We start from the raw sequence: 18,817 nt of genomic DNA on the forward strand, positions 1-18,817 counted from the left end.
GGCTTTAGTCATACATTGGGATGGGTTTTCGACAAATAACAGTCCAGACCTCATGGGGAAATTCAATAATAGCCACTAAATGTTTTTTTAAAGAAAACATAATGTGTTGACAGTGATATATTACAAAACATATCCCTGAGTTTAACATTGTTCATTAGTGCCACGGTACATAAGCACATACTGTAGGAAAGCAACAAAAAAAAGCTATAGATAAATGCACTATGCATTGCTGCCTGAGAACATGCACAGCTTGAAATGCTATTAATATCTGCATGAAGTTTAAAAAATGCTCTTGTTTCTTTTACTAATTACAATGCTTTTCAACATGTATCTATCCATTTTCCTTCCGTCTTCATACACGATGCTGTTTCTTGGTGAGCTTGACAGTAATTCTTGACTCCAATGAGGTGAAGAGGCTAAAATTAAGTTTATAATGTAATCTCTGGATGTTCTCAGACATCTAGGATATGTTCTTGTGAGTACCTGGGCATAGTGTAATAAAATATTCCGACTGACTAATTGTGATACCACTTTTACCTACTAGGGATGTGCATCTCCATCACTGAGGCCGATGCGATGCGCATCTCGATACATTGCCACGATACGATACATTAACGATACCTTTGAAACACCAGGCGATGCGATACGATACGATTCACCCCTGTTGCGATACAGTTCGATACGATTTGATTCAACATTATGCGATTCGGGGCGATACGATGCGATTCAACACGATGCAAAAATAATGATACTTCAATATGGTACGACAGAGGATTTTTGTTTTATTCCTGATATGCAGCAAATCATACATTAACAAAAAAGTGCTTTACATATTTGGTACTGCACATCCCATCATGCCGTTTATTTTTTTACCTTTAAAAGCTCTCCAGAGTACAATTGTATAATACCTCACAGTTAAACAATGTAAGGATGCATTGCCCATGATTACCAATGTGCAAATAACAGCTACCATAGAGCAATGCCCATACAGCTGCCAGCCTGATGTGCTTAACACTCATAGGCTAACTCACCAGTGAGCAGAAAGCAGTGGTTTCTATCTGAACAATAAAGAAAACAAATAACCTTTCACAAACAGGTATTTCATAACTGCTTACAGTAAGGAAGACATTTAAATTATTATTGGCCGTCACAGGCTGCTGTAAACTAAACACCACTCTCTCTGACAGAACACCTCACTGAGTGATTTAACTCATATGTCTCACTTTCAGGTTTCTCTTTTCAGCTGCAGACCCCACGTCGCCTCTTTATGTGCGTCGCTAAGTTCCTCGAAGTGTTGCCAAACGTTTGATTTTTAGGTATTTTTCGGTGCGCTGTGTTTCTCTTTCCCCTCAACTTCCGTGTGTGTTGATAACTGAGACTCTTGTTCTCCGTAGTGGCGAAGCAAATATCAAAGATCGTCTCTGCTGAGCGTTGACAAGATGAGGGGATTTTATTTGAATGAATCGGTTTTTTACCGATGCAAAGACGCTACGCAATCGATGCATCGCGAGTTTAACCCGGTTCAACCCAAACTGTAGCCGATGTGCACTCTTTCAACCGGTGCACTCGCATCTTGAACGTTTATGCCGGTGCACCGATGCGAATCGGTGAATCTTAACATCTCTATTACCTACTGATCATCTAAAACCTAGCAACGGATAATGTAAAATTCTCGTGAAAATGCATAATTGGGAATTGATCACGTTTTCAGGTTCGTTTATTTATTTATTTTAAACTGATAAAGTTATACATTTGGTGTTCTAAGACCTGGGATGTATGTCATACATGTGTGCCATGGCATTCAGCTAAACTGAAAATATCTCCATCACAGCTACACACTGTGTTGTGTGTCCACTTGCACTTCATCCCCTCGTCACCCTGTTAGTATATAAGTCCTGGTTTTCGGTCCTGTTCTTGTCGGTTCCTTGTTTGTCTATGTCAGGGGTGTCCAAACTACGGCCCGCGGGCCAACTGCGGCCCGCCAACCATTTTTAATTGGCCCGTTTCAAAGTCTAAAAGTATAATGGACTATGGCCCACACATAATATTTGCGTTTAACTGTATTGTACTTCTTAGTTTCAACACTAGATGGAGCTACTGTCTTTAACAAGGCAGCGTCCCTACAAAGCAAGCAATCAAAGAAAAAATTTGCTCAGGGTCACCAGAAATGGCGGAACCAAAAAGACGCAAGATCGCAAGTGAGTGCAGAAAATTTCAGACTCGGTGGAAAAATGAATATTTTTTCATAGAAACCAAGGGGAAGTGTGTGTGTTTGATTTGCAATGAAACGGTTGCCGTTATGAAAGAGTACAATGTACGACGACATTACGAGACGAAACATCAGACCTTCACGTCCTACACTGGCGCCGAGCGGGAAGAGAAGGTGAAGCAAATGACAGCTAGCCTGCTAACCCAGCAACAGTTTTTTTTCCGTGCAAACAAAGCTCAAGAAAATGCTACAATAGCCAGTTATGAAGTAGCTCAACTCATTGCCCTACATGGGAAATCTTTCTCAGACGGTGACTTCATCAAACAGTGCCTCACTAAAGTCGTGGGAATAATGTGCCCGGAGAAAATGCAGGATTTTAACAACGTTAGCATGTCTAGAAATACGGTTGTGCGGCGAATTGAAGACTTGTCGGCTAACTTAAAGCAGCAAGTGTCAGATAAAGCTTGTGCTTGTGATTTTTACTCGATTGCATGTGATGAGAGTACAGATGCCACGGACACTGCACAGCTGTTAATCTTTTTGCGGGGAGTTGATGATAATTTTTGCATTACGGAGGAACTGCTTGATCTTCGGAGTCTAAAGGGGACAACAACTGGTAAGGACATTTTTGAAGCTGTGTCAGATGCAATTGACTCGATTGGACTTAAATGGGACAAGCTGTGTGGACTAACAACGGATGGGGCTCCAGCAATGACAGGCGAGCGCAAAGGAATGGCATCTATGGTATGCGCCAAGGTGCGAGAGAGCGGAGGGGAGGCTGTCAAAATGCACTGCATCATCCACCAAGAAGCCCTCTGTGCCAAGTCAGTCCAGCTTGGCGATGTGATGAACACAGTTGTGAAAACTGTCAATATAATTCGGGCACGAGGGCTCTACCACAGAGAATTTCAAGCGTTCCTCTCTGATGTCGATGCTGAATACGGGGACCTACTCTACCATTCTGATGTGCGCTGGCTTAGCCGTGGCTCTGTGCTGCAGCGGTTTTATTCCCTGAGATCAAATATCGACACGTTTTTGAAAGAAAAGGGCAGACCTCTGCATGAGCTCAGTGACCCTTTATGGTTGGCAGACCTGGCTTTTTTAGTTGATCTCACTGATCATCTCAACACCCTGAACAAGAGACTACAAGGCAAAGAGCAGCTGGTATCACAGCTGTATGCGCACATGAAAGCATTCCGTGCGAAGCTCCGTCTCTTCGAGTCACAACTGCGCAACTTCAATGTAGCGCACTTCCCCACGCTGACCGAAATCAAATGCGCGTTTCCAGATGCCCTCTCTGCTAAAATGGGAGAATATGTGTCTGTGATCACATCTCTCATTACAGAGTTCAGTCGGCGCTTTCAAGATTTTTCTGTCATTGAGAAGAAAATCACACTGTTTGCGGCTCCGTTTTCAATTGATGCAGAAGAAGTGGAAGAGAGTCTGCAATTAGAACTGATTGAAATGCAGTGTGATGATTCTCTGAAGAATCAACATCAGCTTCTCTCCCTACCTGACTTCTACCGGAGCTTGGAAAAGGCCAAGTTTCCTCTGATGAGACGCCACGCAAAACGAATGATGAGTCTGTTTGGCTCAACATACATCTGTGAGCAGACATTTTCTCTGTTAACGCTGAACAAAAGCAGATTGAGAACCAGAATGACCGACAGCCATCTCTGTGACGTCCTTCGCATCTCAACCACCAAACTTACTCCTGACCTGCCAGCTATCCTTCAGACCAAAGCGCAGCATCACTGCTCCCACTGAGTGCAACATTCTTCCCATTACTGGTGAGTTAAAAATATACACACAGTTTTCATGTGTTAATAAGCCCAAATACTTAATAAATTCAGTCAATTAAAGTTGAATTTTTTAACAAACATTAGTTGATGTGTTAACAAGCCCAATTATTTATTTATTTGTAAAAAACAAAATTAAAATCTACTAATGGAGAGCTGTGATGGAGGCTTTTTTTCTTCAAACATGTTCAATTATCAAACGTAATTTATCTGCATTTGATTGATTTTACCAATATTAGTGCATTAGAAGTGAGGCAGTATACTTCACGTCTAGTGAGTGGCCCAGTCCTTCGTATATTTTTCTGTATGTGGCCCTCAGGAAAAAAAGTTTGGACACCCCTGGTCTATGTCATGAAGTTCTGTTTTTTTCCGTGTTGATTGTTGTTACTTGAGTTCCTGTTCTGCCTGTTAAATATACATTTTTGTTAAGTTTTCTGCTGTCTCCGCATTTGGGTCCAACCACTCCTTTCTTCACATGACAATGATTGATTTGTATATACTATATATTGAATTGCTATTTTCTCCATTATTGTATTGTAATTAGTGCTTTTGCAGGGATTTATTAATATTGCTTTAAATCTCATAGATATTAACATTATTATACATATAGCTGAAATAATCATCATCATTAATTGTTTTGTGATATTATGTCCCTCTTGTTTTCATATATATATATATATTTATATATGTGTCCCCTCTTCCTTCACAAGCACTATATATCAATATATACAGGACTGTCTCAGAAAATTAGAATATTGTGATAAAGTTCTTTATTTTCTGTAATGCAATTAAAAAAACAAAAATGTCATACATTCTGGATTCATTACAAATCAACTGAAATATTGCAAGCCTTTTATTATTTTAATATTGCTGATTATGGCATACAGCTTAAGAAAACTCAAAAATCCTATCTCAAAAAATTAGAATAGTTCCTCAGACCAAGTAAAAAAAAAAGATTTATAACAGCAAAACACAATCAAACATTTGAAAATGTCCATTAATGCACTCAGTACTTGGTTGGGAATCCTTTTGCACGGATTACTGTATCAATGCGGCGTGGCATGGAGGCAATCAGCCTGTGGCATTGCTGAGGTGTTATGGATGCCCAGGATGCTTCAATAGCGGCCTTTAGCTCATTAGCATTGTTGGGTCTGGTGTCTTTCAGCTTCTTCTTCACAATACCCCACATATTCTCTATGGGGTTCAGGTCAGGGGAATTTGCAGGCCAATCGAGGACAGTAATGCCATGGTCAGTACACCAGTTACTGGTGGTTTTGGCACTGTGGGCAGGTGCCAGATCATGCTGGAAAATGAATTCCTCATCTCCATAGAGCTTTTCAGCAGACGGAAGCATGTAGTGCTCTAAAATCTCTTGGTACACAGCTGCATTTACTCTGGGCTTGATGAAACACAGTGGACCAACACCAGCAGCTGACATGGCTCCCCAAACCATCGCTGACTGTGGGAACTTCACACTGGATTTCAAGCAACTTGGATTTTGCTCCTCTCCAGCCTTTCTCCAGACTCTGGCGCCTTGACTTCCAAATGAAATACAAAACTTGCTTTCGTCTGAAAAGAGGACTTTGGACCACTGTGCAACTGTCCAGTGCTTCTTTTCCTTAGCCCAAGTCAGACGCCTCTTCCGTTGTCTTGAGTTCAGAAGTGGCTTGACCATGGGAATACGGCTATTGTAGCCCATTTCCCGGACACGTCTGTGAACAGTGACTTTTGATACCTGGACTCCAGCTTCAGTCCACTGTCTTTGAAGCTCCCCCAAATTCTGGAAGCGACTCTTCTTCACAATGCTGTTAAGGCTGCGGTCATCTCTCTTGGTTGTGCAGCGTTTCCTGCCACATTTCCCCCTTCCAACAGACTTTTTGTGGATGTGCTTTGAAACTGCACTCTGTGAACAGCTTGCTCTTTGAGAAATTTCTTTTTGTGTCTTACCCTCCTGATGGAGGGTGTCAATGACGGTCCTCTGGACAGCAGTCAGATCAGCAGTCTTCCCCATACTTGTGATTTAGTTTACTGAACCAAGCTGAGTGTTTTTCAAGGCTCAGGAAACCCTTGCAGGTGTTTCGAGTTAATTAGACGATTCAAGTGATTCGTTGAACACCCTACTAGTATACTTTTTCATGATATTCTAATATTTAGAGATAGGATATTTGAGTTTTCTTAAGCTGTATGCCATAATCAGCAATATTAAAATAATAAAAGGCTTGCAATATTTCAGTTGATTTGTAATGAATCCAGAATGTATGACATTTTTGTTTTTTTAATTGCATTACAGAAAATAAAGAACTTTATCACAATATTCTAATTTTCTGAGACAGTCCTGTATATATATTCTGAAGCATGCAATGAAATAGAACCAGAAAATGCTGCAGTGTTTGTGATGAACCTTTGTATACATTTCTGAATAAGTCTCAGAACCATTTTGTGGTACACTCTAAAAAGTGTACTTTGATAGTAGTTGAAGTAACTTAATACATTTAATACATCTGATTCAGATTTATGCTTTAGAGATTCCAATCTACTTTTGTGGGTTGTATTCATGTGATTTTTTTGTTCGTTGATTTGACTTGCTATTTTGTTATCAGTGAAAGCAAATCAATCAAGTTTCTCTCATCTAACGTGCGTGTGACGTCATGACGTCAACGTCTTTGCCAGATCTTTCCACCGTCACATGTGCCGCCTTTTTCTTTTGAGACGTGACTTCGACATACGGTAAGTGTGATTCAGACAAGTTATATTTCTTATATAAAAATAATGCACAATGTCAGATATAACATGTTCCACCTAAATTGTTTAACCAAACCAAACCAAGCTATGATGCACTGGCTCCATTGTAGCTAAACCGCTAGCTTTAGCTCAAACATGACGATAGTTGCTTGCTTGCGGGTAGAAGCCTACTCTCTTGGTTTAATATTGTCACTGAAATGTGTTAAAGTTATTCCTATTGTGTACTGGCGTAGCTGCTTATTACCAAATTAGCGCAAACTAATGTGCAAACTGGGTCATGTTAAGGCTAGTACTATCATTATTAGTACATAGCTTGTCACCAAACTGCACACATTTATTTTTGTACTATTTCGGCGTGTGTGTGTGAACGGTTTAATGTAGTGTCACCACCGCTGCGTCGAGTGTAATTATAAAGACGATACGGAATCACCGAGCAGTGAGGGGGCATGTTGCGCTGGTGAAAGCCCGGTGATGCATCCGGCTGACGAATATAGAACTTAAAGAGCCTGTGACACGAACCCAACAACTGTTGTGCAATGAAATAGTGGGCTACTAGTAATCTCGAACCGTCAGTTTAAAAAAGAAAAAGCGATACCGTTCCGATAAATATCAATAATTTCGAACATCGCGGGAAAATTCCTTCGACTCATTTTGAGGTTTTGGGGGAAGCCGGAAGTGACGTCAATGCGGGAACGCTTCACTGTGCGGCGAGAGAGCCAAACACGGACAAAGTGTGTTGTCATGCGTAGAAATGGTGAATTACTGAGTTTAGGCACGTTAATAACGTTTTAATGAAGTTGACTACAGTATATTCATATTTGTCAGTGCTTTCATGTCAATTCGGCAAACATAAACATAAATGCTCGTGGTGAAGATGATGATTAAATTAGGATTAAAAATCGGTAGTGAGAGCTGCTGAATTTCCTCCCGTAGGATGTGATATAAAAACAAATCGATTATTTTTGTAAACTCAAGTGGATGAAACTACATTTATTAGTGCTTTCATGTCAATTCGGCGAACATATGATACATTAAATGATCGTGAGGATGATGATTTAAAAATCTTTTGTTTGAGCCGGTCTGCATTTCCTGATGAGAAAACAAACCTTAGCTTTTTGTAGTTGCAGTCAGTGGTGTAGTGGGCGTTGGACGCGGGGGTACGCCGTACCCCCACTTATTTGAAGCATGATTTCTTTTTTTAATAGTCTAATACATCTAAAATAATTGCCAGTGTTATCAGTTGCAAGTGTGTGTTTGTTGTAATAATGACGAAAACATAATAGGCAGATTTCACAGTAATTATAATAAAAACGTAGCTCAAGCATTTATGCAACTTGATTTGAAGCGTGTGTGTGTGAGGGGCAGAACTGTGTGTGTACGGTGACCAGGTGTCCCGCACTGTGCGGGACTGCACAAACAGCATTTTTATTATTTGTCCCGCGTCCCACACATTGAGACTATGTCCCGCATTTGAGTGATAGTGGCGCAGAAAGGCCGGATCGGTTCGCTGACAGCCGGCACCGCCCTTTATTATTATATTGTCTAAACGGCATCATGTAAGTTGCGCTGACAGGCGACACAGAGGTCCCCAAGCCTCCCCCCCCCCCCCCGTTGACAGTTCACGAGCGCGTCCATAGTGTCTCCTGTCCACCCACCACCCCGTCCACCCAGTAAAAACATCCCCACTACACCACTGGTTGTAGTAGTACACCAACATGGATTAAACGTGTGGGTTTTTTTACCACAATGTTGGGGAACTTAATGGATAAAATGCACGGATTATTATTATTATTATTATTATTATTATTATTATTATTATTATTATTCCCACTCCGATCGGGACACTAGGTCCACCGTTTCCCCGCAGCGAGGCTCCCCCCGTTGACAGTTTACGTGGGCTGGGCTGGGTGCAGTGGCGGACTGGCCATCGGGAGGAATCCCGATGGGCCGGTACCGAAGTGGGCCGGTCGGATAAGTCACTAGCACATCCCCCACTCCCCCCGTTGACAATTTACTAGTTGTACCGAAGTGGGCCGGTCGAGAGTCCCGGGCAGGTTTTTAGTCCCTGTCCACCACTGGCTACATGACCGTATGACCGCCCATATTGACGCAACTAATTCCTAAACTTCTAACAGATACAAAATAAACCGATCCTTCAGCCTCATATGAGCTCTCAGACACGTTCAAAATTAAACTGTCATCGCTGTCTGAGCTTGCTGCTGTGTGAGCCATCGTGCGTTTACATGCAGATGCTGGGATCCTGAACGGTGCAGCTGGAGCGCTGTGCCCGCAATGACGTCACCCATAATTTGGCGGGACTTGAAGAATCCCCGAGAAAATCCAGGAAATGGTCAACATTGAAGGGCAGATTAAAGGTTATCAAAGTACAAATATCCAAAATCAGTTCAGTAACGGTTTTCAAGGGGACAATATTTACTCAAATTGATGGGTTTGGATGATGGGGGAAAATCGTGTCACAGGCTCTTTAACCTCACTGTGGGAGATGCAGTGATCATTTGTTGTGCCGGTCGCCTCGATGGCGGGACTCCCTTCTTGTTTATGCCGGAAGTGATTGATGCGGCGTTGATAAAGCCTCACATTTATAGTAGCTCGGTGGTTAAAGCGTTATCCAGCTCTGTGTTGCTGTGCTAATGTGCTAATAAGAAGCTTTGTAGTGTAATTTGCTGTTGCTGATAAGACCATTACTACGTTCGGGGTGATAATACGTGACTGTGAAAGCTTAACAACGAATAGAAATGTCCCCCCTAATACAGTATATAAATGTATTTCTTTTTCTTGTGTGTTCTGAAAGTAATTCCAACGTAAACGCTAAGTGCAGGAGGTGATTATAGGACAAAATCCACTGTTTTGTTTTCTGTGGAGTTATTCAATTTAGAGTTCAGCCAGAGCTAATATACAAATTATTTTTTACCTACAAAGATACTCCCAGTAAAGTGTGGGATGATCTTGATCTATGGGGACTCCCAGAGTTTTGTGAAATCCTCCAAATGGTGATACTGCAGGACAAGTTGATCTTCATTGTGAAAAAGCTCAGTGGATGGTACATTGAACATTATAGAGTTTATGATCTCAAAACGTCACCAGGCAAGGAAGTGGAACTTCTTGAGCCTCAAGATGATTACCCACTGGCAGACTTCAAAATCCGAGGGATGCGTCTTGTCACATTGAAAAGATATGTCCATGTTTAAAGGGTGAGGAAGCGAAAAGTGATATTTCATTAGGTGGAAAAAGAAATAATTCATAACTATTGTGTTCTCAAAACAGATTTATTTCATACCAGTGTTTTTTTTTGTTTTCAAAGGTTTTATTTATCATTTCACCAACAAATAATTACACTAGGTAAATATCAGAAAATAATTTGTGAGAACACTCAAACAGTGTGTGGGCTTTTTTTGAGTGGTCAGAGTTTTAATGCTTCACCTGCAGAACAACAATATATTTGTTTTTTTATGACTTCCTATACATATTTGTTATTGGTGCAAGACTAACTATCCACCCTTTGGAGATTTCAAATGATAACATTCAACTGTTTTGCACATACAAGTTGTCAACTGCAGATTTCATTTATTTAAAAGGAACCTAACATTGAGGGTAAGGGTGGGCATTATGTCATTTTTTAAATATGTGCTGATGGAGTCCAGTCAGCAAATGCCGCCAGTGGAAAAGGGATTAACACGAAGTTGTAGTCCTTTTACTGAAAACTGATAACACATCTATAAGATGATACATTAACAGTGTGAATAATAAGGAATTATGTTTAGTGTGCCTTTGTTAAAACGTATTGTGCTTGTGTTGTCTTCTCAGACTGCCATGGCTGATTCGACGCCTGCAAGACTGAAAGTGATTTTGGGGGAGAACAACATTGAAAAACTGTCACTTCCAAATGGCATACCGGAATCATTGGATGACCTTCACATCAAGTTAAAGACTTTCTTTGGGTTAAAGGGCGACGTCAGACTGCAGTACATGGACCAAGACTTTGGCAACGACTTCTTCAATCGGAATTCCACCACTCAACTTCAGGATTTGGGAACAATCAAAGTGATCCTCCAGCAAACAAATACACCTTTGAACATTGCCACTGATACCATATCATCGTCTTCACTTGAGTGTGATGGCAATGTTTCGTTGGCATCAAATGACACAATAATCCTCTCATTCCCCGAATCTGTGTCCTCTCGAGCCAAACAGTGGCCAGCGGACTTTCCGATTCCTCAATTTTCATATGACACGGAGCTGCAGCTAGTGAAAGGGAATTCTGAGTTTAATGGAAGCAACAAAATGTTGACTGCCAGCTCCCGAAGCAAGTCTGATATTCTGAATAGACTTGCAGAAACAATTTCTGGATACAAGGCCTATCCAGATGATTCACATTTCTGCACAGTAGCAGAGGCTCTTATCAAAAAGCATCCTTGTTTGAAAGAACCTGGCTCATTCAATGGCTGCAATGGATGGAAACAGTGCCTGAAATATAAGATGGGGAAACTACAGGACTCAGCTCAAATTGCAGGGGTGCCCAGAGCTGGTGGTAAATTCCCTGAAATCTAAAGCTGCTACAGATGCTTTCCCTGCTAAAAAAGTCAAGAGGCCAAAGCGAGCTGAGTCTAACTTTTATCCATCCTTCCCCACTGGTGCCAATCTCGAAAGCCTGGAAAAAGAAAGAATAGAACTTCTGACAGACATCAGGATAAGGAACAATAATAGGGTCATCGCAGACTAAATGGCTCACACGTTCGCCTACAGACGACGGGAGGTGGTAAACCAAGAGCCAGGAATCAAGGACTTCAAAGACAGGTGGCAGGCACTGTTCCAACAAAAAGAGGTAATAATCTAGTCTGTATCCATTTTTTAGTAAGCTTTTATCCATTCATCCTAATATGGTGTGGTAAAGATTATGTTTAACAGTGTTTACTGACAGAATTTACATTTTTAGTTTGTTATACTTTTTGCCGGTGTGTAGGCATGCTTAGTTTTAGTTTTTTTTCCTCGAGCGTGTAAAACCAAAGAAAATACAAATGAAACAAAAGGTGATACAGTACTATACAAATGAATGCAATAACGAAACATTTAATTAATAATTGAATAATCTGTAGTGTCATAGTCTGGTATAAATAAACAACAAAGCTTTAGCTAATTACATGTCCGAAAAGGGGTCGGAAGAAGTTTACACTTGCTTCAAAGGTTCTTTTTTCAAATGTTAATTGCATACAGACTGAGTTCAATTGAATTTTTATGAATTTACTCACTGTCATTTTCGTATTATTCTTTCATAGATCAGTGCAGATTTCCAGAGGATAATGACCATTCCTCTTGAGGAGAAGTTCATGGCCCAGTTGGACATTCACTCAAGTCAGCTAATCACAGTCATCCGTGCCAAAGGAGGATCAAAACGTCAAAAGACTGCTGACATCATGGACATTTTTGACCAGGTAAATCTGCATTGTCAAATGAGTCCTTGCCAGCTAAAAGGGATACATTTTGTGTATCCTTTTATAGATGCATTGGGAGGGCAACCGTTGTTTTATGAAACTCTAACTAGGACTGTCCATTTGTTTCTAAATAAAGTGAAGGATTTTAGCTGTAAGAGTTGTGCATCCAGACTCGGCGAGGACACTATCGATACTGACTCAGCAATCACTGTAAGTTATATTCTTGTTTAAATAGACTTCTCTGTTTCATTTATTCTACTCTGTATAATTGTTCTGTAGTTATTGTAGCTAAAACGGCGATTTCTGAGAGATTTTAAAATCTCAGATCTGCTCTAGTCCAGCAGCTGTAACTCAGGTCTCAGTGAGTCACGCCCCTCAAGTGTGCATTCCAAGAGGTTGGAAGACTCTGCTGATTGCGTGAAGTGCAAAACGCTTCCCAGCCGAAAAACATTTTAAATAGCGCATTTCAAATCAGAATAACTGAGTGTGCATCCAGACTCGGCGAGGACACTATCAATACTGACTCAGCAATCACTGTAAGTTATATTCTTGTTTAAATAGACTTCTCTGTTTCATTTATTCTACTCTGTATAATTGTTCTGTAGTTATTGTAGCTAAAACGGCGATTTCTGAGAGATTTTAAAATCTCAGATCTGCTCTAGTCCAGCAGCTGTAACTCAGGTCTCAGTGAGTCACGCCCCTCAAGTGTGCATTCCAAGAGGTTGGAAGACTCTGCTGTCGCCCATCAGCAGAAAATAGTTAACTAATTACAGCGGCGTGCCCCCAAAGCTGTGAGAACTGAGCAATCAGGTATCCATCTTAGGTTGCGTTTTCCTGGAGCGTCAGCTTCAGCGTCAGCCAGACGAAGACTGACAAAGACATTAAGAGTCCTGTGGGAGTAAGACTGACAAAGACATTAAGAGTCCTGTGGGAGTAAGACTGACAAAGACATTAAGAGTCCTGTGGGAGGCAAAGAGGAGGCAAATCCTACTCTGATTGCGCCAAGTATCGCTGGTGTTATTTAGTTTTATTCAATTCTCTTGGGTTCTCTAGCCCCTCATGCTATAATCATGTGTATTTTCTGCATTCCTGTTCATGTGTCTTCTCGCAATTATCACTGGCCCCGTGTTTCTCCTAATCGATTTCACCGGCCTGCTCTCGTCTATCCCACATGCTCCACTGAGATCCAACATCTCGTTTCAGGGGGCCTGTGGAACTGCCAGTCAGCTGTCCCTAAGGCTGACTTCATCTCTGGCTACGCTTCCCTGCAGTCTCTGGATTTCCTTGCTCTCACGGAGACCTGGATCACTCCATCCAACACATCCACCCCAGCAGCTCTCTCCACAGCATATTCCTTCTCCCATACACCCAGACCCTCTGGCAGAGGAGGTGGCACTGGTCTCCTGCTCTCTCCCAAATGGAGCTTTTCCCTCTTCAAGCTACCTAATTTCACTCCTTCTACCTTTGAATTCCATGCCGTCACAGTAACCCATCCTATACAATTAACCATTGTTGTTCTCTACCGTCCACCAGGCGCCTTGGGGGACTTCTTGGAGGAGTTAGATCATCTCCTCTCACACATCCCTGAAACTGGCCCTCCCGCTGTACTTCTCGGAGATTTCAACCTCCAGACAGGGAAGATATCTGAACTAACATCTCTGTTAACCACCTTTGCTTTCTCACTGTCTCCATCCCCACCAACTCATAAAGCTGGCAATGTCCTTGATCTCATATTCTCAAGGAACTGCTCTGCTTCTAACCTCTCTGTAAACCCGCTCCACACATCCGATCACTTCTTCATTTCATTCTCTCTACCCCTTTCCAAACATAACAACCTAATCTCTTCTAACTCTGCTCCTGTCCGCCGTAACCTCCGTTCCCTCTCCCCCTCTACCTTTTCCTCATCGGTGCTCTCAGCCCTCCCTTCCTCTGACTCGTTCCAACTCCTGCCTCCAAACGCTGCTGCAAAAACTCTCCTCTCTACTCTCTCATCCTCTCTGGACTCTCTCTGTCCTCTCACATCGCGGCCGGCTCGTCAGTCCCCTCCTGCTCCCTGGCTAAATGACGCACTGCGTGCTAATAGAACCATCCTTCGGGCAGCAGAGCGGAAATGGTGGAAATCCAAACACCATGACGACCTCCTAACCTATCAGGCTCTCCTCTCCTCTTTCTCTGCTTCCATCTCTCAGGCAAAAAGCACTTTCTTTCAAGATAAGATCCAATCTTCCTATTCCAATCCCAAAAAACTATTTTCTATCTTCTCCACCCTCTTGGACCCTCCCAAAGCACCTCCCCCCTCCTCCCTTCTGTCAAGCGACTTTGTTAACCACTTTGAAAAAAAGGTTGATGATATTCGCTCTTCCTTTTCTGACTCACCTTTACTCACCGCTGGGTCACCAGACCCTCCCTTCACCCACACACTGACCTCCTTCTCCCCTCTCTCTCCAAGTGAGGTTCTTACCCTCGTTACCTCTGCCCGTCCTACCACCTGTTCTCTGGACCCTATCCCCTCAAACCTCCTTCAGACTATCGCTCCTGATATTCTACCATTTCTCACCCATTTCATCAACACTTCTCTAACTTCTGGTCACTTTCCAAACAGTCTCAAGGAGGCAAGAGTAAACCCTCTCCTTAAGAAACCCACTCTCAATCCGTCTGATGTTATTAACTACAGGCCCGTCTCTCTCCTCCCGTTCCTGTCTAAAACACTTGAACGCGCTGTCTTTAAACAACTCTCCTGTTATCTCCATCAGAACAACCTTCTGGATCCGCACCAGTCTGGTTTCAAGGCAGGTCACTCAACAGAAACTGCTCTCCTTGCTGTCTCTGATGAACTGCACACTGCTAAAGCAGCCTCCCTCTCCTCTGTCATCATCCTTCTGGACCTGTCTGCTGCATTCGACACAGTGAACCATCGGATCCTCCTTCGCACTCTCCAAGAACTTGGAGTTTCAGGCACTGCACTTTCCCTCCTCACCTCATACCTCAATGACCGCACCTACAGGGTTACTTGGAGAGGGTCCGAGTCCGACCCTTGTCAATTAACTACAGGGGTCCCTCAGGGCTCGGTTCTTGGTCCCCTCCTCTTCTCCCTGTACACAAACTCGCTCGGGTCTGTCATTAGCCCGCATGGTTTTTCATACCACTGCTACGCTGACGACACCCAACTAATTATGTCCTTTCCCCGCTCAGAGACCCAGGTCGTCGCACGCATCTCTGCTTGCCTAGCAGACATCTCTCGGTGGATGTCTGCTCATCACCTCAAGCTCAACCTTGACAAGACTGAACTGCTCTTCCTTCCGGGAAAAGATTGTCCCACTCTTGACCTAACAATCAACATCGGCACCTCTGTTGTTTCCCCGACTCAGACTGCAAGGAATCTGGGTGTGGTCCTAGATAACAAATTGTCCTTCACTGCAAACATCGCTGCTACAACCCGCTGCTGCAGATACACGCTTTACAACATCAGGAGGATACGTCCCCAGCTGACCCAGACATCAGCGCAGATTCTGGTCCAGGCTCTCGTCATCTCACGCCTAGACTACTGCAACTCCCTCCTGGCTGGTCTACCTGCATGTGCCATCCGACCTCTGCAGCTCATCCAGAATGCAGCGGCTCGTCTGGTCTTCAACCTTCCCAAATTCTCCCACACCACACCGCTCCTCCGCTCCCTTCACTGGCTTCCAGTAACTGCTAGAATCCACTTCAAGACACTGGTACTTGCGTACCATGCTGTGAATGGATCTGGCCCTTCCTACATCCAGGACATGGTTAAACCGTACACCCCAGCACGTGCACTCCGCTCTGCATCAGCCAAACAGCTCGCTGCACCCGCACTGCGAGGGGGACCCAAGTTCCCGTCAGCAAAAACACGTGGGTTTGCTATCCTGGCTCCAAAATGGTGGAATGAGCTCCCCATTGAAATCAGGACAGCAGATAGCTTACACATCTTCCGACGCAAACTGAAAACTCATCTCTTTAGACTCCACTTCGAGCGATAGAATTACTAACAAAGCATTTATATACTAATAAAGGACTGGCTTTCTAAATGCCAGTTGAGTAGCACTTGAAATGTTTGGCTCTATGAAACCTGATGTACTTATATGATTCTGTTTTCTTAAAGGTTGTATCTTCCTGGTCGAATGCACTTATTGTAAGTCGCTTTGGATAAAAGCGTCAGCTAAATGCAATGTAATGTAATGTAATGTAATGTAATGAGTAAGGAAATCTGTCAATAGACATTTTGAAAAATAAAATTAACCAAAATAATGTTGTCCTAGACTGAAGACATTCATCTTCGGAGGGAGTGTGTCCTGAGAGCCCTCATTATCTTCCTGGGAGAAGATCCAGATGAGCTGATCAAGGAATATCTAGTAAGTTTTAACTGCAATTTGCATGTCAGCACAGCTTGTCAAAGGCACACGTGCTAATACATATTAGATTGATATTAATACTGTAAAAGGGAAATTTCTCTACTAAAATAACACCTGTCGGGTTTGATTATATTCATAATCTTGGACATTTGACATCATGTAAGTTTAAAGCACCTTTATGGTTTTCCAACTCCTCATAGCACTTTAACACCACGTTCACATTCACCCATTCATACACTGATGGACCATGCCACCTGCTCATCAGGAATAACTAAAGCATTGCATCGGAATTTGGGTTTTTAGTAATTTTCCCAATTATACCGCGAAACACAACATGTAGATGTAAAAAGTAGTACGAGCATGGTTTTCTTTTTAAATACTCTTTGTTGAATTTTATACATTTTAACACAAAACACAGAACAATGCACGACAACCCCCCCCCCCCACCCCCCACCCCCACAGACAGCCACACAGCACGTCCACAATTTGACAACAATTGAATGATATTAATATTAATCCTTATCAACATAATCGCAATAATACAGATGGATCCGATGAGTTAAATGAATTAAATATTAGGTTCTGATCATGTGAGTCGTCAGAATAATCAGAGTAATCACAGAGTAGGACTCCGGCCAGTGATATTATTGTCCCATATTAAGTGCATATTAGTGTAAAGTGATGCCAGTGATGTTTGTTGTCATTTACTCCTACTCTAGGACTCCAGAACAGATGATCTTCAGAAGGAGATGGAGGAGCTCACAATGGGTGTGTTTGTGATACGGAAGGAGGAGGAAGTACTGCAGGAGGCACCAGCAGACATCGGCATCATCATTGAGGGCGTGGAGGTGCTGAATGAACTGCCTTCAGTTGCCTCAGCTTGTGCCCTCCTTCTGGGTTTGCTATATGCACTCAACATAGCATATCCAAAACCCCCTTCATTTCACTTTTGAAGTACTTCAGAAAATAATCATGCAGCTTGACCAACACAAGATTTCCGCCAAATTGCAAAGTCTGTATGGCAGACTTCAAAGCTCAGAGTAACGACACACAAAACAATGTTTTCCTCCTCTGGGCCAAAACATGGCCTAGTGCTGTATTAGCACAATGGCGTCTTGACATCGGACATTGCACATGTAAAAGAAAATGTTGTGGGTGCGGTAGGTTTTTGTTTCACCATTTTAGTTTAGATTCCAAGAAACGGTTGAGTTGTGCATTGTTATTTGTGCTTGAGAAACATTCCACCTGAACTTTATATTTTAATGAACTTAGTAGTAATTATTGTCCTATATTTCTTTCCGATTTCACAGCTGCCTGGGCCTAGCAGCAAGAACCTCCATCTGTGCCTGCACCCAGGTCAAGATCTACCGTGGCTCAAGGGCCTTCACCAGAGCCATCACCACCAAGGACCAGAGGACCAGCATCACTACAGCAGCCTCCACCTCCATCTGTGCCTGCCACAAGATTAAGATACACCTCGGTACAAAGGCCTCCACCACAGGCATCACGATCAACCCAGCCAGCAAAGAAGTCTCTCCTAGCAGACGTACCTCCCACACAGCATCAACCTGGGACAATCACACCTACCTCCCTCCGACACAGCCACCAGCAGCCCATGCACCATCACCCCCACCTACACAGCAGCCAGACCCACTGTCCTGGAAGACAGACCATTACACTGCTCCCCCTGTCTTTACATTTATAATGAATAGTTGGTTGAGAAAGTTCTGATATTGTAAATATTGAGATTTTACAGTTTCTTATGTTAACATAAATAGTTGGTTGAATAAAAATGTTTAATGCTCAATTTGAATTTGTACACATCATCACATGAACCTTGGTATGGAATATGAATCAGTCCTGATGTAACTTTTCTGTGGTGAAAGTAGAGGGATGGAAATATTTTACTCTAAATGATAATTTACACATTTTCATTTTAGACATGAACAACACATTTATATAGGCCTAGAGTGTAATTCATATATTTCACTACTTTGGTGAACCAAATCTGAAACACCAAAAAAAAATTGATGACATGAGTACATCTGTGTTTGACAACAGTTTTGAAGTTTTCCAAAAATCGGATTTCTAACCTTAGTATCTCATAAGGTGAGTGACTTTGCATTTCTAGCAAGACCAGAGACTGTACTGAACATTTTGACATGTAACACCATGCCATGTTATAAGAAGTACATTTAAAAGTTGATTTAAGGAGACATCTAAAAATTGAGAAAATACCCTTCA

At 42.4% G+C, this 18,817-nt stretch overlaps 2 protein-coding genes across 8 annotated transcripts in view; both read left to right on the plus strand.

The window, feature by feature from the left end:
• The window catches only part of edaradd (EDAR-associated death domain), a 57,708-nt gene that overhangs the window by 19,452 nt on the left and 19,439 nt on the right, over window positions 1–18,817 (plus strand). For 2 of the 7 annotated variants that reach the window (XM_079687884.1, XM_079687883.1), the window contains one exon: window positions 10,576–11,494. The exons of the other annotated variants lie outside the window; for them this stretch is intronic. In XM_079687884.1, coding sequence (XP_079544010.1) covers window positions 10,576–11,319 — 744 coding nt within the window. In that variant the 3' untranslated portion in view covers window positions 11,320–11,494. Of the gene's footprint in view, window positions 1–10,575; window positions 11,495–18,817 lie in introns of those variants that run through there. 7 annotated transcript variants of the gene reach the window in all.
• On the plus strand, window positions 16,270–18,380 carry LOC307043436 (uncharacterized protein). Its single transcript, XM_079687890.1, has 4 exons — window positions 16,270–16,353; window positions 16,481–16,573; window positions 17,293–17,421; window positions 17,884–18,380. Exons 1-4 carry the CDS (start codon window positions 16,294–16,296, stop codon window positions 18,040–18,042), a joined length of 441 nt encoding a protein of 146 aa, XP_079544016.1. The 5' UTR covers window positions 16,270–16,293; the 3' UTR covers window positions 18,043–18,380.

The sequence above is a fragment of the Notothenia rossii genome (genome assembly GCF_949606895.1).
Source record: "Notothenia rossii genome assembly, chromosome: 6".
NCBI classification, from domain to species: Eukaryota; Metazoa; Chordata; class Actinopteri; order Perciformes; family Nototheniidae; genus Notothenia; species Notothenia rossii.